At 33.8% G+C, this 27,535-nt stretch overlaps 1 protein-coding gene across 1 annotated transcript in view; it reads left to right on the top strand.

Annotated features, from left to right (window-relative positions):
- Rfwd2 (ring finger and WD repeat domain 2, E3 ubiquitin protein ligase) overlaps positions 1 to 27,535 on the top strand; it is a 98,968-nt gene that overhangs the window by 49,321 nt on the left and 22,112 nt on the right. The window contains exons 9-15 of the mRNA XM_013015742.1: positions 146 to 203; positions 7,463 to 7,577; positions 12,899 to 13,034; positions 21,121 to 21,264; positions 23,449 to 23,557; positions 24,372 to 24,453; positions 26,182 to 26,298. Of these exons, the coding sequence (XP_012871196.1) occupies positions 146 to 203; positions 7,463 to 7,577; positions 12,899 to 13,034; positions 21,121 to 21,264; positions 23,449 to 23,557; positions 24,372 to 24,453; positions 26,182 to 26,298 (761 nt within the window). The remainder of the gene's footprint in view (positions 1 to 145; positions 204 to 7,462; positions 7,578 to 12,898; positions 13,035 to 21,120; positions 21,265 to 23,448; positions 23,558 to 24,371; positions 24,454 to 26,181; positions 26,299 to 27,535) is intronic.

Raw genomic sequence — 27,535 nt, forward strand, 5'->3', positions numbered from 1 at the left:
ATTTTCACATCACCAATATTTCAGTAATAAATGATCATTCATTCTCATTGTCATATGCCTCTTTGTTTAAGAATTTTTATTTGTTGTACCCTGACATTTGTTACTTAGTCTTATACTATTATATTTTTCCTTCTTTATTTTTCAGTAGTATAATTGATTCTACAGAATACAGCCAGCCTCCAGGTTTCAGTGGCAGTTCTCAGGTAAATAAAATATTTAATGGTTTTAGTTGTGCCATGAGTATAATTACTGAAGTTGTAAATTAGTAACTTTTCAGTAACCCAGCATTTATTTATTGAAAGTATGTTTGTGTGTGTAAATGTGTGTCATAAGGCTTGAACTCAGGGCCTAGATGCTATCCCTGACTGAGCTTTTGTGCTAAGGCTAGTGCTTTCCCACTTGAGCTACAGCTTCACTTCTGGTGTTTCAGTAATTCATTGGAGATAAGATTCTTATACCCAGGCTGACTTTGGACCATGAGCCTCAGATCTCAGCCTCCTGAGAAGCTAGGAATACAAGAGTGAGCCACCAGTGACCAGCAGCTTTTAAGTTCTTTAATTATACTCTCACAACAGAATAATTAGGCAAGACCATCTATCATTGATGAAGTGCAACAAAACCAACATTACTCCATGAACTTGTTTAAGCATATGAAAAAACCAAAGTGACTATGCAAACATTTCAAAATGTTAAATACATACAAGTCTTGACTAATATATTACTGCTTCTTTTCCTGTTACAATTTCAGCCTCACTCTAGTTTCCTGTCCTATTATTATTACTATTTTTTACTATTGTTTTTAATTCTTAGCAGTGGTAGGGTCATCACCAGCCCTTTTCTACTTCTACAAAAGATTTAGTGTACTTAGTCATTGATTAATCTCATATAACTGATTAATCTCATATAACTGTTTCCAGAGGAAAGCCTGTCCTTCCTGTGACACCTCTGTGTGTGTGTATATGTGCACGTGTGCATGTGTGTGCACACTACAGCTACAAGAGCTTGAATGGCCTGGGCACTGTCCATTAGCTTTTTCTCTCAAGGCTGGCATTCTACTACTTGAGCCAGCTCCATTTCTGGCTTTTTGGTGGTTAATTGGAGATAAGCATCACAGACTTGCTGTTCAGGCTGGCTTTGAACTGTAATCTTAGCTATTAAGGAGACGGAGATAAAGATTGTGGTTGAAAGCCAACCTGGCAAGGAATGTCTATTAGTGAGACTCTTAACTTCAAAAACCAGAAATAGTGGTGTGGCTCAGATGGTAGAGCACTAGCTTAGTATATAAAAAGCTAAGGTCTGTGAGTTCAAGCCCTCAAACTGACTGGTACAAAAAGAAAAATGTGGATAGTTAAGTCATTTATGTAACTTACAATTATCTGCATACTCTTGTCTGCACACCTGGATTTCTAGGTCATTGTAAATTTATCGTGTAACAGCTAGGGAATAACAAAAAAGTTTATACATCCTCAGTACACAGGTTTTCTATCTATAGTTGCAGAATCTGCTTATGTGAGGACAAACTGTACCTTGTGTTATCAAATAATTGTAATTTACATAAAGCAAAAACTGTTAGAAACCAAAGAAAACGGCCAAGTGCCAGTTGCTTATGCCTATAATCCTAGCTGTTTAGAAGGCTGAGATCAGAGGATCATGATTCAAAGACAGCTCCAGCAACAGAAAGGCTGGGAGACTCTATTACAAATGAATCAAAATGCTGGGTTGGAGATGTGGCTCAAGTAGTCAGATGACCAAGTAAGCACACGGCCTTGACCTTGAGCACAAAACAAAGCTAAAGAAATATACATGCAAGAAAATAATGTTGTAAAATTTATTAATTAATGTAATTTTAAGAGAGAAACTGGTATAAAGTGAAGTTAAAGACTGAGGAAATATAGCTAGTAAGGTGAGATTTTTAAGCCAGGTGTTATATAGCTTCAGAGCCTGTGCTTTTAAGTGTTTATTCATTCAACCATTAGACTTTTTTTGAGTATCTGGTATTTATGAAGATCTAAGGTAGGCTTTGAGAGGATACATAGAACAAAAATAAACTACTAATCTAATTTGAAAGACAGAAATGTAAAAAAAAGAAAAGAAAAGTTCCATAGCATTTGGATTAAAAAGTAAAGAAGTAAGCCATTTGAATATCTTTGAGTAAGAAATTGAAGGAGAGTGAATGGGTTAATAAGCCCTGATGTAGGGTCATGCCTGATATAGTCCAGTTTAACTGAGCAGAGTAAATATTCAGAGAAAAGTAGATGAGGTAAAAAGCATAACAGGTGTAACATATACACAACTTTTTGGCCATTGTAAACAAATTGGATATTTTTAAGTTGAAAAAAGTACATATCTGTCCTTACATTTTTTTTAAATCAAAGAGCACAAATTATTTAGTCTTTGGAGCAATTAGAAAAATAAGCTAATTCTAAAATAGGATAATTTATACCATTTTCATTGTATCAATTAAAATAGTAAATAAATACATAAGTAAATAGAAACAAACTGATTCAATTTGGAAGCTAGTAAACTAGGGACTTCTCAACCATTTTATAAGTTCTGATACAGATATTTCAAAAAAAATGTCTTATAAGTGGTTGTACAAAAGGGTTTCAAGTCAACATATCAGTTTATGAGTACAATGCATCTTGATCACTTTCACCCTCTCACCTATCCGTCCCCTCAAGTTGCATTTTCACATGTGTACGTTGAATAGTATGATTGTATTTGCCCACCCTTCCTCTGTCCGTCATCTGCCCTCTTCTGTTGACTTCATCCCTCCAGCTACACATTTCAGCTTCCTGGTATTCATTTTCTTAAGGTATAAGTTATTCAGAATAAGAACTCAAATAATAGAATTTAGGCACTTAGCACATGCCTGTAGTCCTAGCACTTGATAGGCAGAGATAGGAGGATAAACCAGGATGAATCCATCCTAGGCTAACTAGTGAGATCCTGTCTCAATGTACAGATATATGTATATATACACACATATACATACATGTGCATGTAAATATATATATACCTATATATGTAAATATAGACATATAAATGGACATATATATAGACATATAAATGGAATTCATTTGTTTTTTGTTAACGTTGTTTGTATTTTTTGTTATTTACATATTTTTTTTATTGTTGGTTTGTCAGTTGTGGGGCTTGAACTGAGGGCTGGGCACTGTCCCTGGGCTGTTTTTCTCAAGGCTAGAAATGTACCACTTTGAGGCACAGCTCCACTTCTGGGTTTTTGAGTTAATTGAGTTTTTTGTTAATTGGAGATGTGTCTCATGGAGACTCTCTGCCAAGATCCTCAGATCTCAGCCTCCAGAGTAGCTAGGGTTACAGGCTTGAGCCACTGGCACCCACCTGTTTTTTTGGTGTGTTTTTTTTGTTGTTGTTGTTTTGTTTTTTTAAGAGCTCTATGCTGGGTACCAGGAATGTGGAACAAACACTAAATATATTTCATATGTATAAATTACATGTAAAAATTAATAAAGAATAGTCAGAATTATACTAAAATTTATAGCATTAAATACCTTCTGTTGTTGACAGTGATGAAAAATGAACTAAGCATTCACGTCACTAATCTATAGTAAGATTTTAAATGTAGTTTGATAAGAGCCCATAGACAACATAAAATTAACTTTTCCTGATGCAGAATTGATTAGACTAATTAATAATGAAGATCTGTACTAATAAAATAGCTCAAAGAAATAGGTAATTTTTGTAAAATATTAAAATAGATTAAGGCAATTTCAGATCAGTGTACAGAGAATGTGTGCAACTGACGTTAACATTCTTCTGAGGTTAATGTGATAAGTGTGCAACTGCCCATTCAACTATTAGAATGTATTGTTGTAATGAAAGGAGCAAAATAAAACATTAAAATCTAATCAAAGCATAGTTAATGGCTTAACTTGTGGTAGAGGTGATCATATAGTATTTCAGGTGGGAAATGGATGAAAATTTAGTTTCTTGTTTTATCACTTAATGAAAGAAATAGCAATAGAAGTACAGAAATTTTTAAAGAAACCTACATTTAGTAAAGTACCCCAAAAATCTAAATTGGGAAAGATTTCATAAATATGAAATGGAATAGACTCTTCAAAATGTAACAGTAACAAAAACATCTTTGATATCAATTTTTAATCAAAGTTCTAATTATGGTAAGAAATATGGTGAAGGAGACATGGTCAAAGAGATAAAAATGCTGGATTTAATCTGCTTGGTTTTTTTTTGTTGTTGGATTTCTGTTTATAAAGGCTATTTTACTTTTTCAACATTCTGTGTTTAGTTTGGAATGAATTAGATTACATTGTGTAAATACTTTAGGCAGTTAATTTAAGAAGAAAAAGACCTTGCCTAAAATTTGAATAGGGACACATTATGTGTGGTCTGTGGTGGAGAATAAGCTAAGCTCATGCACAGGGAGACATACATATTCCTAATAAGAAAGCAAGAGGGAGAAGGAAAAAGAATCCTCTGGCAAGAGATTTAGGGGTTACCAGTGAACTAACTCATGTCCCTAACCCACTAGTCCCTACTGCCCAATACCACCAATCAGAACCAAACCATTAGAGCCCCTAGTCTTGTATTCAAACTATCAATGGAAGTATGACAAAGATCAGGAAGTGTTTTTCCTCCTTTTGTTTCTCTAAAGAATTCATATGATATTAGCATTCTTCATTGAATATTTGGCAGAATTCCCAAGTAAAACTATTTGATAATGGAGTTTTGTTGGTGGGAAAGCCTTATAGAAACTTTCTTCATAAAGACAAAGAATATTCACACCTTCAGTTTTAGTTTGTGGCATATTTGGTAAATTTTATTTTTCAGAGATTTTACGTAGTTCTACAAATTAGCTCATAATTTTTTATTTTCTTTTAATGAGATTCTTTTGTGCACAGTCACTTAATACTTCTGACACAAGTATATATGATATTGTCCACAGTAGGAAATTCTGTAACCTTCGAGGTACAAGCTGTAAGCACAAGTGTATGGAGGTAGTTGGTTTTCAGAGCTTCTGTGTACTCTCTAGATGTCTGTACACTCCCAAGAACTCAGTGTCTTTACCAACCCTGAAGTTCATCCATTTGTTCAGGAGTGGTAGAGCTGACCTTCCAGACCTCACCTTCCTGAAGGTTGATGGTACAGTTCCTACTCTGTAATCAGTTGGTCTTTTGCTGACCAGTATCTACCTCACTACAAGTCCCTTTATTGGAATTAATTTAGCATTGGATTTAATATTATTAACAAAAACTCAGAGCTTCAAATTTTCACTCATTTTTATTCATGACTGACTCATGGAATATGGCTATATAGGCTGACTTCAGACTTGTGTCTCCAAAGTCTCATTGTCCTATTTAGTAGAATTACAGGCATGAGTATACTCAGCAAAGTATTAGTCTCCATTCAGCTTTTTTTTGGCAGTACTAGAGTTTGCACTTGAGGATTAGCACTTGTGTTTAAATAATCGATTTTTTACACAAATTTATTTTATCTTCAAACAGTTGTACAAAAGTTTCAATTCAGTGTGTCAGTTTTTTCCTAGCTGATTTTACTGACCAGGAGTTCCTAAATTCTGTGACATAGAATTCGTCACTTTTTTATAATTACTGCCCCTACTCAAGATCAAAAACTTCCCAATAATAGTTTATCGTCAGTTTTTTTAATATCACATGTATGCTTAAGAGGAATATAGTTTTAATTAGTTGTAGCATTTTGTATGTATTTATTAAACTATACTTTCTATTTGACTAAATGTATATTATTGGTATTCTTACCAGACACAGCTCTGGTTGGTTACAGCACAATAGGCCAGTTAGGTTTAAGAGACAAGTTGTTGTAGCCAAAGACCTGGCTGACCAAGAAGATGTAGAACTCAAGTCCTAAGTACATTTGACTGATTTAGGGATGGTTTTTGTAGGAGATGGGTGATGACAGACTAATTGGGTACCTTTTCAGAGTATATAGGTTTATGGCCAAATGCTGCCTATCTAATCTTACTCTCCTAGGCATGAGATGCTTTTCTGTTGTGCAGGTGTATAGAACGGATACCATTATTTCTTCAGGTTATTCTTGTCACTAAATTGTTTGATTTCTGACATATTATATAGTATACAGGCTAGAGGGGCTTTCTCAAGGCTGTACTGCAGATAACCAAACTTACATTTCACCCGATTGTTGTGTGAGATGAATAGTGCAGATTCCTGCTTCAGTATTCAGCTTCACTACTACCATATTTTTTTGTCAGTGAAAATCGGTGAAATTCATCTCTCACAATATTGGTATACTTTTCAGTCTGGGAATTTCTACTTTATATATTTCTGAGGCAGTTTTATTATGAACAGATAAGCAATTGTTGAATTAAACTTATTTCCATTCTGCACTGCTGTCTCCATCCTTACAATGTATTTTCATGTTCTATCTCTTTTCTTCCTTTCCCTCTTTCAGCCTCCCCCACCTTTTTTTTTTCCTCCCTCATGGTTTTTCTTATGTGGAGAGTCTTGCTAGTAACCTACATTGAACTTAAACTTTTAAGATCCTCCTGCCTCAGTTTCCCAAGTGATGGCATTACAGGTGTGTGTCACCATGCCTGACTTTGTTTTCTCTCGCTCCATCTCCTTTTACTTAGTGGCACTGGGGTTTTAACTCAGAGCCTTAACACTTCCTAGGCAGTCATTTTACCTGTGAAGCCAACCCTTCAGTCCTTTTAGATCTAGATACTTTTCACTTTTTTGCCTGGCCAGTCTGCATAGTGACCCTCCTATTTATATTTCATGCCATAGCTGGGATGACAGCCCTGTTCTGTTCAGTTGAGCTCTCACAAACATTTTGCATTGGCTGGCCTGGAACTCCAGTCCTCCCAATCTCAGATTCCCTAGAAGTTAACATTATAGGTATGATCCACCATGCCTACACCCGACTTTTGTTTCTTCTTTTAGCTTAGTTTTCCTGCTGTTTTTTACATTAATTTCTAATTTTTTAGTATTTATCATTTTTTAAGTTTTTTGTCACACAGCATATGGGTATATTTTTAGAAATCCATTTTTTTACTGTTTTGCGAGTATCCCATTTACATTTGTTATTAATACTGGTATTTTAACTGCTTTTTACACCTCCATTGTTTTTCTCATGTTTTAACTTTTTTTTTAATCTCTCCCAACTATCCTGCTACTGGTTTTAAATGTATGTTTCTCTATTATTTTCCTTCTGGTATTTATAATTGAAATTTATCCTCACTTACTATCCAAACAGAATATATGTTATTTAGTCTGTGAAAATTTTGTTTTCTATTTCACCTTTAAAAAATGGGAAAATATGACCTGAGATCTGTAGCTTTTCACCATTTGGGATCAGTTTATTTTGATAATTTTTGAAAATATATTGTAGTCATTTGGGTATTCTATTAAAAGAAGAGTTATTTGCTGTGAGTTATAAGTATCTTTTCTTATTATCACCATAGACAAAGAAACAGCCTTGGTATAACAGCACATTAGCCTCAAGACGAAAACGGCTCACTGCTCATTTTGAAGACTTAGAGCAGTGTTATTTTTCTACAAGGATGTCTCGTATATCAGGTACATGTTCAGGATTTCTCTTAAAATTTTTATCTCACAGTAATACTTCAGATACATTTCTAGGTTTCAATACTAGATTTACTGCAAATTCCTAGTTGTAAAGCAAAGTATATTTTTTTGCCATTCTATTAGAATACTTATTAGAGATCTACAAGAATATTGTTTTTAAGTAGCAGATTTTGGTTCACTGAGAATTCTTTATCTTGGTATAGTGAACTATATAAAGTTTAAACTATAAAGTTTAGTTAGACAAATTAAGTTCTATTCAGTTGCCTCAACTTTTCAACATTAATAAGTGTTTAGCACTTTCCCTGTGCTGAAAATAAAGTAAAAATGAGCCGAGAACTATAGCACTTAAGGAAGTAGAGGACTCAGAGTTTCAGACCTGAGGTACATGGTAGAATTCTATCTTTAAAAAAAGAATAAAATAAATAAATAAAACAATCAATTCTTACTCTCGAGTGTCATAACATAGGCAAAATACAGCAGGTATGTATTGCATAAGTATGCAGTACTTATGGATATTAGAAGAATACTGGGCCAAGCTGAAAAGTAGATGTAATGAACGACCTGGGGACTTGAGAGGAATTGCTTTTGTGCCAGGTTAGAATGAATAAACTGAAATTGCTAATTAGAAACTGTCAAAATAGCAAAGTAGATGAAATAAGAAATTAGACAACATGCAATTGATAGTATAGGATATTCTTTTTCTGATATAAAAGAAATTCAATATTTTACTAGTAAAGAAACATTAGTTTTGTGTAGACTTTGTGTATGGCAAGATGGTAGATGGTCTGAGGGGACTTGAAAATTAAACATAGACCTGCCTTCTCTTGGTCCCAAATCTGCAGATGTGAAGCCTGACGAAAATCTCTGTTGTCTGGTTCAGTTTTCAGTGTTTAGTTTAAATGGCACTTGACAATAGGCTTGCCTGATAAAATGTAGCATATTTGTGATTACTTGATTACTTGCTTGTTTCTAAGAACAGTGGAAGTGTTCTGTTTATCTTGCCAGTTCTCAGTGTCTTAAGAATACTAGTATTCTGATTCTCTGCTCTATCACTCAGTCTTATGACTGAGGACAAATCATTCTACAAGCTTTGGTATTCCCACCTTGTTCTAGTTTCGTTCCAATCAGTTATGTAAAGTGTGAATCAGTGACTTTTTTCTAAACGATAATGCCCAAATCCAACTTTCTTCCATTTTGTAACGTTGCCATTTTCAGTATGTGGCCTACTTCCAAAGGTTTCAGTCTGTTGTGGCAGGGAGAACTTGGGCAGGGCAGCCAACATCTTGGTGACCAGGAAGCAAAGAGAATGCCTGAGGTGAAAATGTTTTTAGTGCTTTAGAAAAATAATAAAGCTCCTGTTTTCCTTTATTTAGCTGTTCTAGCATCTTTATCATCAGACCTAAACCTAGGATTTTTTTGTGTTTTTTTTTGAATGAGGAATTTAATTGTTTTGCTGACGTGCATGCAACAAAACAAAATTGACACCATACAAGATAACTTGTAAACAGTGTATATATAATGCAGTGCTTGGCACACCTTGGATGTTGTAACAGTTCAAATCAGTTATTGAACATCTTTATTTAAATAAGTTCACCAAGGAGAAGTTTCTGGTACTTGATTGATTGGAAAAAATCTGGGCCTTGGTTTTACTCTTTGTCTGAACATGCTTATTTAATAATATTAGTTAAACACATGTAGCAGTTGTTTACATGCTTTGGGCAACTTGCCATAGAACTGGTGTAGGATAATTCACTTAGCATTGTTTCTAGGAGAAAAACATGGAGCCCAGAATTTGTTTGCTAAGCATGATTTAGATTAATAGTAAACAGTTTTTATGCATGGCAAGTTGGTATTTACTGGCTGAAAATTGAGTCCCTTAGTGACTATGATAGTCTAAATATAAACTACTAAAAAGTTGTTAAGCTTTTGGTAGTCCAAGTCTTGCACTCTGGCAGTCTTTTTGACTCTGTGGGGGGAGGGTGGGTGGGGGGTGTGAGAGAGGGGAAGAGAGAGAGAGAGAGAGAATATCCACATGCACTTGCAAAGCCAATACTGAGGCTTAAAATAGGATCTGGTACTGTTGTTATCTTTGTTGCTCAAGGCTGGTACTCTACTATTTGAGCCACAGTTCCACTAATGGCTTTTTGATAGTTAATTAGATATGAGTCTCACAAGACTTTCCTGCCCTGTCTGGCTTTGAAATGCCATCTTCAGATCTCAGCCTCATAAGTAGCTAGGATTACAGGAGTGAGGCAGTGGTGCCAGCAAATTTTGAACTTTAGTTGCTGTAATGATGTTGAAATAAAACAGACCAAATATTGTTTTAAATATATGGGAATGAGTTTAGGATATATTATTAATGTTAACATTATTGATCATCTTTGTCACTAGTACCATAGGCATGCTGTGGAGTACTAAAGGTGTTCCATAGACGATATTTTGTTGTATAGGATGATTGAATTATAATTAAAGAGACACATTAGATAGCTGTTTCTTTGTGTAATTATAGTTGTTTTTTAGTTAATGCATATCTTTCCTAGGTTTTAGGAATTTTACATAACAATATTTCTGCATATCAAGCCTTTTTAATTCCTTTGACAGTAAAGACAGATTTTTTTTTTGTAAAGACAGATTCTTGTACATATCTGAGAATGTAAGACGGTGAATGCTCTTTGTATATTTCCAATAAGAATCCATCCATCTATTCCTACCCTCAGTTATTTCCATTTATGAAAATGAGAAATTTTAAAGAAATTACTGCCTTGGAATATTAATTATAATTGGAGGACATAGTAAATGATAACACATTAAAGAAAGAAAGAAACGTTGAAAATACTTATACAAATTAATCTAAATTAGGAGAGGTGATATGTCAGTGTACCATTTGTGGGATGTTCGTTATAAAAGCACTAAGCAAACCAAAATCCTGTTTTTATAACCAGATAAATGAAGACCAGTTGTTAGGCTTCTAAGTACTGAAATCATCCTTTTCCTGATTTTTTAATAATAGTTTCCGTTGAATGAACTTGAATTTAACTAGAGGTCTACTTATTCTACAAAAGAATTATTGAATACACGTTCTTGAATGCTTATGATTGCATACTTAGGAACTGATTTCAAAATATAAAAGAATAGAGTAGCATTAAAACAGCTTTTAAAGCAGTGCTTTGGTGGTTCATGCTTATAATCCTAGCTACTCAGAGGGCTGGGATCTGAGGATCCTAGCTTAAAACCAGCTCAGTCAGACAATTTGTGAGACTCTTATCTCCAGTTAATGTGCAAAAAGCTGAAAGGGGAGGAGTGACTCAAGTGGTAGATAGCGTCAGCATTGAGTCAAAAAGCCACATAAATGTGTAAGACCCTGAGTTCAAGCCCCACAAACCAACCAGATAAACAAAATAAACAATTTTAAATGGATTAAAATAACTTTCGCAGCATTAATTACATTAAAATCTTAGCTGTAATAGAATTGCATATTAGAAAAGCAATTTACAATTACATTCAATGACTCCATGATAGTATTTTTCAGCAAATTATGTTTTATTTATAAATTGTTGAGTTTGCTGAGAATAATTTTTATAGAGGAGGAGCTTTATCTCAGTATCATTGGGATGATTTTATATGTTAGATACAATATTTGTTTTGCTGCTTTTAGGATGAAAGCAGTACTAAATCTGTTCTCTTTAATGTAGGTTGTTAGATGAGTTTACTGACTTAGTGTTTTCGTTTTTAAATTTGTAAAACACATGAGAAACAGTTACTGTTAAGTGATACTTCTTTCATTCTAAATGTTAGATCTCTTCTGGTGTCAGTAATTTTTTTTTGGGGGGAAGGGGGGTGTCCGGTCGTTGGGCCTAAACTCTGGGCCTGGACACGTCCCTCAGCTCTTCAGCTCAAGGCTAGCACTCTACCACTTGAGCCACAGCGCCACTTATGGCTTTTTTTTTTCTGCTTATGTGATATTGAGGAATTGAACCCAGGGCCTCAAGCATGCAAGGCAAGCTTTCTACCACTGAGCCACCTTCCCAGCCCTGGTGTCCGTGAATTTTCTTAAAGATAGCCTAATCTTCCATATCAGTTCCTTAAGGAATTAAGGGCCATCATGAACGCTTACACTAAAATGTCTATATGTATGCACATGAGAGTAGAATAGTGAAGATGTTATGAATGGCAGTACTGAACAGATCTGTTTCAGATTGTCTCTTAAGAGGACAGAATACATGTCTTTTTCATTCTTTGGAAATAAACTTTTTTAGGTGTTTTTTTTTTGGGGGGGGGGATTCCAGTCGTGGGGCCTGAACTCTGGGCCTGGGTGCTGTCCCTCAGCTCTTCAGCTCAAGGCTAACACTCTACCACTTAAGCCACAGCGCCACTTCTAGTTTTTTTCTTTTTGCTTATGTGGTGCTGAGGAATCGAACACAGGGCCTCAGGCATGCAAGGCAAGCGCTCTACACCACTGAGCCACCTTCCCAGCCCTGGAAATAAAATTTTTAAGTCCAGATTTCAAGCAGTTTTGAAATACTTGAATAGTTTTTAGTTTGCTTTCACTGTGAGCCTACCTTTCCATAGGAGAATAGGTAAGTTGTCAGTTACAAGCTGATTTTATTATTTAAATCTTGTATGATTTAGTTTTATTGTACTTAGGTAGACTTTACTCACATATTTGTATGATATTCCATTGAATGGAATTTCTACTTTTCATAAGACGTTTGAATGAAACTTTTTTGTACTTTGGGATAAATGTAAGCTACTCATACTTTTTGTTCTGGAGACTCAGTCATTTATACATTGCTGTTTTCTGTTTTTTTCCAGTAAAAGAATTAAGATACCATGATGGCATAACCAAAATTTTTAACTTTTTTAAAATCTATAATGTGTTATAAACTTTATTTTGGTCATAAGTAACTGTGAGGAAAGTCCTTGTTAAAACAATCTTTATAGTAATAATGTGTCCAAAATACCTTTTCAAGCCTCCCTGTTGATGTGAGATTTTTGTTTTAATAAATGATAAATGATGTAGCTTGACCTAACTCCTTTACTTAACCATTTTGAGGGAAATTTTATTTTCCTCAAGAAATTTTTGCTGGAAAAAAAAATAAAGAGGCTTCACAGTTTTGTTGTTATTGATGTGGATAGAATAGTATCTTTCAAAGAATCACTGACGTGTTTTTCATTTTGAATTGAAAGATACCTAACTTGAACATATTGTATAAAATATTTTAAAATAACTTTTAAAATTTAGAACATATTTAGCCTGTGGAAAATGTTCTTTCTTTACATTGTAGTACTGTTCATTTTGTTTTTTAATACAGATGACAGTCGAACTGCAAGCCAGTTGGATGAATTTCAGGAATGCCTGTCTAAGTTTACAAGATATAATTCAGTACGACCTTTGGCCACATTGTCATATGCTAGTGATCTCTATAATGGTTCCAGCATAGTTTCTAGGTAAGGGTAAAGTACTCTTCAATTTTTATTTTGTGACATTTTCTAGAAATTATTTGAATTTGAGAAGCAATTATAGCATACTGTTAAAAATGTAGGTTCTATAGTTAGATTGCCTGAAATTATTAGTATTGTTACCTTAGGCAAGTTTATGATTATCTCAAAGAATGATGAATTGTACCTACCTGTATAGGGTTATAATTTGTTTTCTTGTACTATTTGTGTCTAGTTCTGATGATAGAATATCTCCTAAGTGTCCCTTCTCTTCTGTTTTCTGAACATTCTTATAGGATTGGTATAGTTCTTCCTTAAATACTATATATGATATTTTAGTGAAACTTTCCAGGAGAGCTTTTTTTTTTTTTTGAGTCAGGCGTGGGACTTGAACTCTGAACCTGAGCGCTGTCCCTCAGCTTTTCAGCAATTATCTTTAAGGGGGAGGTGATACCAATCAAGAGATATTGTACTTACAAACTGATTTGTTGAATAGTAATCTTTTAAGAAATTTGCTAACGTTACCAATTTTTTTGGCATAGATGTTCATAATAGTCTTATATCTTTAGATTCTATGATGATGTTTCTTCCCTCTCTGGTTACTGATACTTTTACTCTTTTCTTGAATAGTCTTGATTAGTAGCTTATCAGTTTTATTGAGCAGTTTCTTGCTTTTGATAGTCTTGTATTTCTCTATGTTTCACTGACTTTTGCCATTTGTTACTTTGATTCTTCAGCATTCTTTAGTTTTAATTTTCCTCCTTCCTTCTTTCTAGTCTTCTGTCCATCCTGAATTTTGAAGTCTGGGCTTCATGCTTGCTAAGTAAATGCCTTATGTTATAAATATGCTTTCCAAGAACCATCGTAGTCACAATGATAAATACAAAAAAAAAAATAAAGAATTGTCTGAGCAAGGCAAAATTTACTTCTGCAGAAGAGTATACCATCAACCAAAAGTCTGGCAAGCAAGCACACAAAGCCGGCAGGCTCTCCTCCCATTTATCCGTAAAGCAGCAGGCAGGCCCTGCCTCTGCTCACATTGACTGAATTCAGGGTTACAAGCTGCTCATGATTGGTTAGTTTGAATAATGTAAAATGTATTTGCATAAGGTGATACTGAAATAACAGTAACAGTACACATATAATCTCAAATTTTACCTACCCCCTCTGCTAGTTCTTGAACAATCTGAGATGTATCTTTAGTCCATCTTGAAAAGAAACTAGTTTAAGACAAAAACCTTGTATTTCAAAAGATCCTTCTTTATACCAAAATGGTCCTCTTTTCCTTAACAAGAGCCAAGCCACCTGGCCAAAGCAGGAGCTTTTGTATGTGTGCTGGTTCTGGGGATTGAGCTCAGGGTCTAGCTGTCCCTGAGCATTTGTGCTCAAGGCTTAGCATACTACCAGTTTGAAGCACAGTTAAACTTCTGTTCTTTTGGAGTAAATTGTTGTTTTACACACTTTCCTTTGGCTGACTTTGAACCTTGATCCTCAGATCTCAGCCTCCTGAGTAACTAGGATTACAGACATGAGCCACTGGTGCCTGGTACAGAATACTTTTTAATTTCCATTTTTGTTGTTTTTCACCAGTGAATTGCTAAAACGTACTGCTAGTTATTTGGATTCTCCAGTGAGCTTTCTGTTAACGATTTACTATTTTTGTTTTCATCTTTTAAAATTTTTAATGAAAGGATAGAGCAAGAAATTGGAAGGTGAATTATTAAAAAACATAAAGTACTTATAGTAGCGTTTCATAATAAACCTGATTTGTACAATTAATAAGTGCCATTAAAAGTTAAATCTTTAATGAAAATTTCTTACATACTTAAAATATTGGAAATAAAATAATTATCCCTCAGCTGACCATTACTCAGATAAGCATTTATTAACATTGTTATACTTCATTTATTCTTTTCATTATTACTATTTACTTAAGAATTTTAAGACATATTTGCCATACTTTATCACTTTACCTGTGGGAACTTAAGTATCTCCATTTCTTTTCTTCTGATTAATTTTTTATTATCTTTAAATAGTTGTATCAAGGGGTTTCCTTTCAACAAGTCAGTTTATGAGTACAGTCTATGTGTCACCCGGAATCACTATTACTTAAAATAATGGATACTATAAAATCATAGGACCATATTCCAAATAAAAAGCATTAATCCCTTGGTTACATTAAATTCCTAGTCCATGTTCTGTATTCCTCATGAATAAATGTTAGGAAGGTATTTTTAAAATGACCGATCAGCAATTTGACAAGTCCCATTTTACTTTAATTTGTTTGGTGCTAGGCTAGCCACTGAACTATACCTTTAGTTCTGGCAATTTTTTTTTTTTGGGGGGGGACTCCGGTCGTGGGGCCTGAACTCTGGGCCTGGGCGCTGTCCCTCAGCTCTTCAGCTCAAGGCTAGCACTCTACCACTTGAGCCACAGCTCCACTTCTGTCTTTTTTTTTTCTGCTTATGTGGTGCTGAGGAATCGAACCCAGGGCCTCATGCATTCAAGACAAGTGCTCTACCACTGAGCCATCTTCCCAGCCCAGTTCTGGCAATTTTTAACTTACACAGTACTCGTAAAGCTTAGGGTATTTTATTTCCCTTTGGCAAGAAGTAAACTTTTACCTATATAAGTAGAATTTCTAAGCCATCAGCTGAAGAGTCTGTTGTACTTAATGTATTCTAACTGGTTAACTCAGTATTCAGTAAGATTCAATAGGATACTTAGTATGCAGCAATGTGAATTTTTCTTCTACGTTAAGATAATGAAGTTCATCAGCAAAGAAATGCAGTAAGGAGATTCTGTGGCATAAACTTGCCATAGGAAAGATAGCTGTTCAGGCTTTGCCTGCCATCTTAGGTCATTTTTAGCCATATCTTTTGTAAATTTTTCAAAAGTACTAGATGAGTAAAATTTGAAAATGCATTGGATTGTGGGGTTCAAACTGACAAAAATTAATTGACTACTTAGTGTTAGCTAAGCTTAATGTTAAGCATGGACAGTCTAGATGTGATACTTATATTCAGGAAATCTAACAATCTTATTTTCATGCCTCTATGAAATAGTTTATGAAACAACTTAGCTTGGAGCATCAAATTGGCATTATACTTAAATTCTTAACTACTGTGGAGAATATTTAGCATATGTTAATAATGGCTTCAGAAATTAGTTTGAATGCACAAGAGGAAAAATTACTAGCAAATGTTGTATATAATTTTTACCTGCTTTGGATAAAATTGTCTGTAATTATATGACTATACTCAAATTACACCATGTTAGAGCTCTCTAAGCAATATTGATTCATGTCCCTAACCATTGTGAATTTTTTCTGTGTTGTGTTTTATCAATTAAAATAAAAACTTCCTATTAAGCATCATATTACTGGACTAACAACTCTATTTAGAAAATATAGGATTAGTCATCATTCTCTTTTAATAAATAGTTTAGTCTTTTTGTAACATTTGTGAAAGCATTTAGGCTTGACAAGAAATTTATATCAACAAACTACAGATTCTCAAGCTGAAGTCTACTGTATTTAGGAGACCTTAATGAGACTTTAGACTGAGACTATCACATACACTCGCGAAGGTTAAATATTCAATTGAAATTTTACAATTAGACATATCCTTAATTGTTTCACCTTGCATGCTAGCCTCCATTCTTTTTTTCTCAATTACATTCAATTAACATTTCTAAATTAAAATTTTACATTTTTTTTGTTTGGCAGCACAGATGAAAATTTGTAGATAGCACAAATGATGACTAGCCAAAGAAATGAATAGACACTAAAACTTTCTAAATTCATTTTAAAGTTTTTAATTCCTGACAAAATAGGAAATATAATGGATTTATTTCGGGACAAGGATTTTTAAAAAGACTCTTTTTGAGTTGGTGTACTACATACTTTATAGCATCATAATTTAAATATTATTGTAGCATTGCATAGTCTACATCTTGTATTGCTCGCTTACTACAAAGAAAATCTGAGAAAAAGACTGAACAGAAACTCAGGTTTCCACTTTTTCTTTCTTTGCTTGTTCAGGAATTCATAACATATCCATTATTCCACAAGGTGGCAGCCTTTGTTTACAATATCAAGAGTTAGGTACCGAGGTATGCAAGATTGATGGTTTGTCTTCAGGTTCATTCACTTGCTAACCAGATTATCCTCAGATAATAAGAACATGTAATTGAAAGGAAAGAAGACTCTGCACTCTTATTTGTATTTTGTCTTCCATTAGGTTTTCAGTAGCCCAACTGGGAGAACTGGTTTGAATTTAAACTTACTGAATCCTTACTAGTGATGATTGCTTTTTTCATGTGAACTTACATTCCTAATGTGAACTTTACATTCAAGTTTTCTATGGCAAAATTGTTAAACATTCTCCTCTAGGAGATCCTTCTAACATTTTTGCTTCTGTTTGCTCAAATTGTTGAAATTGAATTATTTCCAGCATATAGTAAATTGATGAGGAAAAAATGGCTGTTTCGTATCATTTGTTAATGCTAATCTAGTCACTACATTGGTTAGTATATGATCTTTAGCCATTATTTTAAATATTTATGTGAATTTACTAATATATTTAATTCTTACATGAACCTTATAGATTTCTATAATCCTGTTTTTCAGGTGAGCAAACAGAAGTAGAAAAAAAAGTGTCTGTCAGCCTAGAGATAGTAACACAAACTGAGACTTGACTTCCTACGCATTCTAAAACATCATGCATTTTACTTGATCTGCTTTAATCTTGGGGAGAGTTTTAGGCAACATTTTACTTTTAGATAGCCATAAATAATAAGGAAATCTTCTGATATTCACCATCTAAGTAGGTCTTAATAAATCTCACTGTTTTTGTAGTTTGAAACTATGCAAATTTTTTTATGTACCTGCTAACAATATGTTGCTAAACATCAATTTGTAGTCATAGCTAATGGTAATCCAGATTTAGGGAACATTTTAATGTGCTTTTTATTTTAGAATGCTTGTGAGATGTAAATTTTTATTTAACCAAATCTTCAAGAATATATTAACTTCATTTGTAGAGAACAGGTGTAATTTTAAGGACTACTTGTTGGCTTTCACTCATTGTCAGAACACATTTCTATTGTCTTAGTATTTGGGAATGAAATCTATGAATAGGAATGCAGAGCAAAGGATTTCCTTTCAGAAATTTTCCTAGGACCCTTCTTTACACCTGCCCTTCTCTAACTGCAAAATGGGGTCCAAATTTAGGAAATTATTCTTGCTGGGCAGGTGCTGTACTACTTGATTCATACCCTTAGCCTCATACTGCTTTCCTACCCTTTCCTTTTGCTTTAGTTGTTCAGATTGGTTCTCACACATTGGCCCTCCTCCTATTGGAAAGATCACATAGAAAATATTATATATTATTAAAGTGTTACTCCTCCTGAGTGTGGAATCACAAACATTGGTCACCACTGCTTGGCTTACTGATTTAGATGGAGTCTTGATTTCACTGGAATGATCTCTACCTGCTTAAGTGTTGGGGATTACAGGCATGAGCCACTGTCCCCAGTTGCATGAGACTGTTAGCCACTGTTCTTTATATTTTCTTTTAATAAATTAAGTTTTAGTGTATAGAGATATTAATCTACCTTGCTTGTTAGTACTTATTTTATAATTGCCAAGAGATATGACAGACTGTGAGAACACAAAATTCACTGTTTGGGCATATTGACAGTTCTGTATTGCTGTGCCTCATTGTACTGGAAGTATACATTAATCAACTGTTCTACATGGGCTATTACCTTGCTGCTTAATCACTTGACTTCTGGCTTTCTTGACAAGAAATATAGGCAGTTTCCTGTAGCTAAATTATGTTTTTCAAGTGTTAAAATCAATCACTTTCTTTAAACAGTTGAAATATTTCAAAATGTGCAAGTGAAATTTTAATCCATGCTTGAAGTAAATCTTTAGTAATGTTTTTGAAAGAAAAATTGTGTTTGGAAATTTAGAATGAATCTAGTGATACTGAAATTGAATTTATTATTTCAGTAATAAGCTAGTGGTTTTAATAATTATTGGTAGTAGTATATCACCAAGTTAACTTTGGTATTGCAATAGCAAGATTTTTAACAGTTCTTTAAAATTAATTGTATAAGTAGATACATTTGTTATTTTTTTATTTTATGTTTTTTTGGTTGGTCATGGGACTTGAAATCTGGGCCTGGGCTCTGTCCCTCAGGTCTTCAGCTCAAGGCAAGCACTCTACCACTTGAGCCACAACACCGCTTTGGTTTTCTGGTGGTTTATTGGAGATAGTCTCACGGGCTTTCCTGCCCAGGCTGGCTTTGAACCTTGATCCTCAGATCTCAACCTCCTGAGTAGCTAAGATTACAAGCGTGACCCACCAGCCCCCAGTTCATTTGTTATTTTTTAACCTTTGTTTTCTTCCAATCTAGTCACTGTTAAACTTCTGTACATTTTTTGCATTATCAGTCTTAAATACCCTGTGTAATAGGAGATTTTTAGTTTTTGTTTTAGAAAGTGCTCTGTATCTAAAAACTTCAGTGTTCATTGAGTTATTCTATGATCTGTTTCTAGAGTCTAGTTATGTTTATATTTGGGAGTAACTAGGATTAAATTCGTCAGAAATAGGGATCATATGGCTCAGTATTTGAAAGCACTGAAAGCCTGAGTTATAGTGATACAAGTACTTGTATTTTTTTACATAAAAGCAGCATTTACCTTCCTTTCTCTTTTAATAAAAACTCACTACATATAATAATCTTTCTATTTTTTGTTAGCATTTATATTAAAATCTTTTCCTTTAATTTTAAAAGATTTCAAAACCTCAAGTTACTAATATTGGTATGTTTGCCTAGTTCTCTCCCCCATGCAATGCCATCCATAGTCATTTTAGGAGGAGAAATACATTCAACTACGTGTGTGTGTGTGTGTGTGTGTGTGTGTGTGTGTGTGTGTGTGTGTGTGTGTGTGTGTAGAAAAGGCACATGCATACATAATTTTAGCTTAGGTGTAAGTGATTTGATTTGTGATAATAGCAAATTAATTATTAGCATCAAGTCTGAAACCATTCTCCTTGATTTTTTAAATACCAGTTTGAACACTTACCAAGGTGGCTAATGTTGAGATTACATCACTTCAATACTCTTAGTGAGTTAATACACAAGTAGTTGGTGAATGACTAATGAATACTAGCTGATTTTACTATACTTTCAGTTGTAGATTAGAGAGAATTTTATGTCCTCTAGCATTGTAGCTAGACTCTGGAAAAGGGTGTGTAAATCAAATGGAAAGGCAATGTATATGTGGCTATTCATTTCAACTTACTTGCTTGGATCAGTCAAATTCTATTTGGTTATGTAATACTAACTTTGCTGAGGCTTCAAGTTAAGTTCTGCAAAGAAAATTAGGCTTTGTAACTTGCTTGGAGATAGGTTACTTTTGAGCATGGAATAAAATTTTATAAAGGTCACCAAGAAATGAATGAATTCTTTGTATCTCAAAAAGAAGGAATTTTTTCCCCCTCTTATACACATACAACTTGTGGTTTGAAGAATGTGTATTCAGAGAGACCATATTTATTGGAGGAATAAGAAAATAATTTGGAGATAAGTAATAAATATAGCTAATAGTAAATAAATAAAATATTTCAATTTTAATGTGAATTCTGTTCACATGTCATCATCTAGTTCTTCAAGTAATTCTGTTTGTTTACTAATTTATTAAAATACCAGTACATTCTGTGAAATCTTTCTGCAAAATTCTATTAACTAGAATTCATGAAAAGAAACAAATTGATAATTTCCTTTTGACTTATTTGTCATATCCAGCCATTATATCTTTTTCACTAAATTGTAATGTGGTTTCTGGGACTGAAGTAAAATATATATTGGTATCTAGGAACAAAAGTATGTCTTGACACAAATGTAGATGTATTTTGACATGTCTTGATGACGTACTCAGAACATAGGGCTTCACATAATTTGAAGATAGTTTTTAGATTAAATCATGTTAGAAATAGAAAATAACAATCCTGAATGTTGTATTGTAAATTTCATAAAGGCTTTGTGAAGGCTGTTACATATGAACTGTGTACATTTTCTTTAGTATTGAATTTGATCGGGATTGTGACTATTTTGCAATTGCTGGGGTCACAAAAAAGATTAAAGTCTATGAGTACGGCACAGTCATCCAGGATGCAGTGGATATTCATTACCCTGAGAATGAAATGACCTGCAATTCCAAAATCAGGTATGTGTGTATAAAAGTTGGTATGCATACTAGGGGAGATTTTTTTGTCATACTTTTTTTTGGTCACTTGTGGGGCTTGAACTCAAGGCCTGGGTGCTGTCCTTCACCTCTTCAGCTCAAGGCTAGCACTAGCGCTCTATCACTTAAGCCACTTCTGGCATTTTCTGCTTATGTGGTGCTGAGGAATTGAACCCAGGGCCTCATGCACGCAAGGCAAGCACTCTACCACTGAGCCACCTTCCCAGCCCCACAAGGGGAGCTTATTTTACTTTCACATGAGACTCCTTAATCATTCATGGTGAATGATATAAATTATACTATGTACATGGGAAATAACTTATTGACAGAATATTTTCCCTATGCATTTAGAAAATATCTTTCTTACAGTTGCTTTTCCCCTGTGGGGTTTAGAATGTATTGTTTTTATAGTTGACAAATGAAAGTCTTTCTTCCACTTAATTAAAGGTCTTTATTGGAAATGGCCATTAGTTCAATGTTCAGCAAAAATTATTATAGCTTGTTGGTTACTGTCTGTAAGTCATAGTATCTCCCATAGCATGCTCAAGTCTCTAAGAATATAATTGTTTACATTGTTTTCATTTTTACAGAAAATTCTGCCTTTCATTCATAACTAGTACTTAAGTTTCACTTACTTGGAATTGTGATTATAAAGAATGCTTATCTAACCCAAATACTGTTAAAAAGTACAGAAATTAGGTACTATAGTATATCCTCTCAAAATATCAGTAAACCCTTTCATTTTTTTACCCACCTCTTTCCTCTTACCTTTTTATTCTCCCTAAAACAAAAAAGCTTGAAGCTATTCATGAACACTGATCTAAGGAAGCGATTTACCAATAACTTTATTTACAACATTGCACATCTTCAAATTAGTCTCTGTATCTTTCATATCTTAGTAAATGACATAAATACAGGTTGAGCATCCTTTATCTTGAATATTTGAGACCAAAAGTGTTTTTAATTTGATTACTTTTATGTATACACTGATACTTCTAAGGGATGAGACCCAAATCTAAGCACATCTAATTCATTTATGTTTTACATATACCTTTTATAAGTAGTTTGAAGGTAGTTTTCTACAATATGTTTCCATAATTTGAGCTTTAAACAAAGTTTAATTTTATTGAACTGTCACCTGTCTTGTCATGTGATACCAATGCTCCGAAAGTTACACATTTTGAAACATTTCATATTTTTGAAACAAGTATTCTCAGTCTGTGGTATATGTTTATATAAATGTATTTTTATAACGTTGATAATATAGTAAATGTTATAGTCTCTCCATAATTTGTTTTGGCTTCTCCTTTTTCCTAAATGATTCATAAAAGTGAGTCTGCCCATTTATCAGTAGGGCTCATTATTGAGATTCTACTATTATACCTAAGTAGAGAGAATAAACAAGTCTTAAATGTTTTGTAGTGTTTTAAATGCTTTAAGAGAGCTGTAGAGCTCTTTTATAGAGACCATAATGGTTATACCTCTTTTATAAACTATGCTTTTAAAATATCCCCATAATACACTCTTCAGAATAGCCAGTTCATAACAAAGTAAGTCATACTGCGATGGAAATGTAGAGGGTCTAAATGTGCTAACTACTATCATGATACATAAAATTATACAATACTTTATATATGATAAGTAAATTGCTGCAATTGTTCAACCCTGAAAGCTATGGGCTTGGGAGTGAAACTGTTAATACCAAGCACACCTAAACAGAGTTAGCCAGTTTGTTTATACCAGTGTAAGAAGTACACTAACTTAGTCAGAGCCATAATTCTTAAGTGGCACACTTGGAATTTGAGCATAGTTCTATTTTCCATGTTTTAACTCTCGAATAATTTTTTTTCAGAAAGTCTAGTAAGTATATTTAAAAATACAGATGACCTTTCCCAATTACAGAAATTTACAAGCTTTTCACAGATTTGTCATATAGGAAATTTGTAGTTTTAATTGCATCCTGTTGTGAGTGAAGCTATATACGTACATAAATATTTTTTAAAGATTTTTTTATTTTAGACTTATTTTGTTCTTCTGGACTTGAAAAGATCTCTCAGTATTCATGAAATTGTCTCTTTTCTGTAAGTTGCAAGTCTCCTTTGTCCCTTTTAAAAACATTCTTTATACAGTCACTTTTATTTTATGTAAGTTTTCACTTTCTTCCAGCTGTATCAGTTGGAGCAGTTATCATAAAAACCTGTTAGCCAGCAGTGATTATGAAGGTACTGTTATCCTATGGGATGGATTCACAGGACAGAGATCAAAAGTGTATCAGGTAAATAAAGAGGCTAGTTAGGTAAGAATTGCATCTTTACTATTTTCATAACTAATGTCCTTTGATTAATAATTACAGATTGGAAATTACTGAAAAGGTTTTTTTCTCTTTTTTTGTTATTTGTCATGAGGCTTGAACTCAGGGCCTGGGAGCTGAGCTTTTCTGCCTACTGCCTAGTACTCTCCCACTTTGAGTGATAGCCCCACTTCCAGTTTTCTGGTGGTTGTTGGAAATTAGAGTCTCACAGACTTCCCTACCTGTCTTGCTTTGAACCGTGAGCCACTAGCACCTGACTTTGTATAATACTTTTAGATCCCATAATAACTATGTAATACAAAATGGTCTTCTGAAGGACTCTTCAGACTTTTATGTTTTTAGAATGTATTAAATAATTTACAAAAGTAGTAATTTAAGATAATGTGAAAAGGTTTATGTTTGCTTTAAATCTTTGTTTTTTAAAATCCCAGTCCTGTGCTTTGAAATCAGGGCCTGGGCACTGTCTCTGAGCCTCTTTGTGCTCAAAGCTAGCACTCTGCTATTTAAGCCACAGTGCCACTTCTGGCTTTTTCTAAGTAGTTTCTTGGAAATAAAAGTCTCTTGGACTCTACTGCTTGGGCTAGCTTCACACTGAAATCCTCAGATCACAGCCTCCTGAGTAACTAGGATAACACTCAGGAGTCTCTAGTGCCCAGCAGCTTAGTTTGTTCTTTGTTTTTACAGACTTCCATTCCCCAAGGAATAAATTGGTATCTCTTTTTTTCTTTATTTGAAGATTTGTATTCTTTCTGAGTCTTTGTCTTTCTTGTGCACCCAGGAACATGAGAAGAGGTGTTGGAGTGTTGACTTTAATTTGATGGATCCTAAACTTTTGGCTTCAGGTTCTGATGATGCAAAAGGTTTGTTTGTTTTGTTTGTTCGTTACTCTTTCTGAACATTTTTCTTTTTTCCCAATTTTTTGGCAGAAATTAAAGCATTTATTGAAACTCATAACAGTCCTTTCTGATTACTAATTATTCCAAAAATAACCTAAACCCACACATCAACTTTTCTTTCTGAGTGAAGGAAAAACGAATATTTTGCATCTTTATATAATATTTTCTCAATTTGTGCCACATGGTAATATGTAGAGTTGGTGCCATCTAAAAAGCTATGTTCTCTACATATCATCAAGTGAATGTTTTGTCTCTTGAAGTAAATATTTAGAAATCTATTCTAATTCTATGAAAGTTTTTAGTATAGAGCCCCATAATATGCTTTGTAAATATTTCATGACAAAACTTCCATGTATCTTTTTGTCAGTTTAATTGACTTTTCTATTCTTTTATTTATCTTTTTAAAAATTCATTTATCTTTATTATTGTTTTCTGCTTTTCTTTCTACCCTTTTTTGGTATTGCTTTAACCATTTTTATGACAAGGATAGCATTGGAAGCTGTGTTTAGCATCATATTCCGCTTTCATAAGTGTTACAAAAGTAACAACATGCATTATGTTTTCCTTTTGGTACACATAAAATTTACCCTTTTGACTGTTAAGAATTGCTATGCAGTACATGATCATAGAAATACAAATATGCAAATATTTCTTCATGTTTTTGTTTTCAGTCCTTTTAGGAAATACTCAAGTGAAATTGTATCATATGTTACTTTTATGAGTAGTTTTTTGTGGAATTTCCTTTATGTTCTCTATAGTAGCAGTACCATTTTATATTCCTAAAAGTAATTCTTGTAATGCCTATATGTTCTATTTAGTCTTTACCTTTGTCAACCCTTGTTATTTCATCCCTTCCTTTTCTTTGTTACTTACTGTTTACCTTTCCTCATTTAATCCAATTTGCAACCAGGATGGCAACTTGTGTCCTCAAAAATCTGCATATTATGCAATACCTACCCAGCTATAGTCTTGTTTAAAAGTATGTGTTTGTTCTGATACCAGTATAAAAATCGCAGCTCATCTTTCTAGTTCTGTTTTCAGATTAGATCTGCTCTAGTAGGTCAGATTTTATAACATTAATTATGATAAGTTTCAGTATATTCTGTTGCAATAGCGTAGATATTAAATACAAAAGTACAACTTTGGGCTGTGTGCCAGTAGCTCATGCCTGTAATCGTAGCTCCTCAGAAGGCTGAGACTTGAGGATCACCATTCAGAGTCAGGCCAGGCAGGAAAGTCTATGAGACTCTTGTCTCTAGTAAGGGACAGCGCCCAGGGCAGAGTTCAGGCCCCATGACCGGACCCAAAAAAAAAAAAAAAAGGTAATTTAGGAGATGTTTTTGTTCGGATTTTTATTATGCATGCAAGAATGTATGCTTTTATCAAAATATATGCATTTAAAGCATTTAAATATGCATTTAAAACTTCATGTTTATTGTTGGATTCTGATCTTTATGTCCCATAGGTCCTTATTATTTCTTTGCAAAATTGCTTATCTGTGTTGATTTTTTTCACATTGAAATTAAGCTCTCCTGTTTTCAAATAAAGTATTTCATTAACTAAGCATTTTGCTTAAACACTTTTCAGTACTAGAAAACCAAAATATATTGTTACAAAAAAAGATATCTATGCTAAGATACTTTATAAATAGAAATCTCTACTAATGTTTTACTTTAATTATTTTTCCTTTAGTGAAGCTATGGTCTACCAACCTAGACAATTCAGTGGCAAGCATTGAAGCAAAGGCTAATGTGTGCTGTGTGAAATTCAGTCCCTCCTCCAGATATCATCTGGCTTTTGGTTGTGCAGGTAAGAAATGAAAGCAGATAATTTTTGATTGTCATCAAAAAATCTTTTCCTACCTGAACATTTTAATATGAACAATCATCCCTGTATTCTTAAATTTTTATTTCATTGTAGGCCTCTAAATTCAAAATATACTGTCATGACTCAAATAGTGGTATACGTTAATTATTATTTTGTAACGCATCTTTAATCAGTAAACATATGTTGATTATTGTCTTGTTAATCACAATTTTGTTTAAATAGCCTAAATGCATAGTCATTCATTGAACTAGTATTTATTGAGTGCTTACAATGCACAAAGCACTCACCTGGGGGCCATGAATAGGCCAGTTTCATTATATAATACAGGCTGATATAGTACATAACCAACAAAAATAAAATTGAGTATTTTAATCGTATAATTGTATGTTCCTTTTTTTAACCTTTAGGTAGTTGTACAAAGGAGTTGCCATTTGACAGAGCAGTTTATGAATACAGTTTAACTTAATCAGTGTCACCACTTACAACCTTCTCACCTATTCCTCCCCTACCACTCTTCCCTCACTCTCTTAATTTTGTAGGATGTACATTATATTCTTGTCTTCATTCTCTCCCCTCTTCTTTCATCTACTCCTTTCCCCTTGACCAACCCTACACCCTTTGAGTACCCACTTTCTGGTGTTTTATTTTGCTGTCTTTGATTTTGGCTTTGTAAAGAATTACATACTTCTTGAGTTCTCACTTGAATCTATCATATTTCAGTTTTACATTTGTATATACTTGCGTACCACTCAACATATTTACTTACAAGTTTGTAATCTAAGTCTGGCTTCCACATACAAGGGGAAACGTGTCCTTTTGCTGTCTAGACCAAACGGTTTTTCTTTGTTCTTGTTGGTATTTTTAATGTACTCTGTGATTTCTTTTTTATTTATATTTCTTTTTTTTTTTTTTTGGTTGGTCGTGGAGCTTGAACTCTGGGCTTGGGCGCTGTCCCTGCACTCTTCAGCTCAAGACGAGCACTCTACCGCTTGAGCCACAGCTCCACTTCCGGTTTTCTAGTGGTTTATTGGAGATAAGAGACTACAGACTTTTTGTCTGGGCTGGCTTTGAACTGTGATCCTCAGATCTCAGCCTCCTGAGTAGCTAGGATTACAGGCGTGAGCCACCGGCGCCTGGCGTGATTTCTTTTTAATGTACTATGTGATTTGTTTTTTTTTCCCTATGGTTTGTACCCTGTTGTCACGAAGCATAATTTTTT

The sequence above is a fragment of the Dipodomys ordii genome, unplaced genomic scaffold (assembly GCF_000151885.1).
Source record: "Dipodomys ordii isolate 6190 unplaced genomic scaffold, Dord_2.0 Scaffold27, whole genome shotgun sequence".
Classification (NCBI taxonomy): domain Eukaryota; kingdom Metazoa; phylum Chordata; class Mammalia; order Rodentia; family Heteromyidae; genus Dipodomys; species Dipodomys ordii.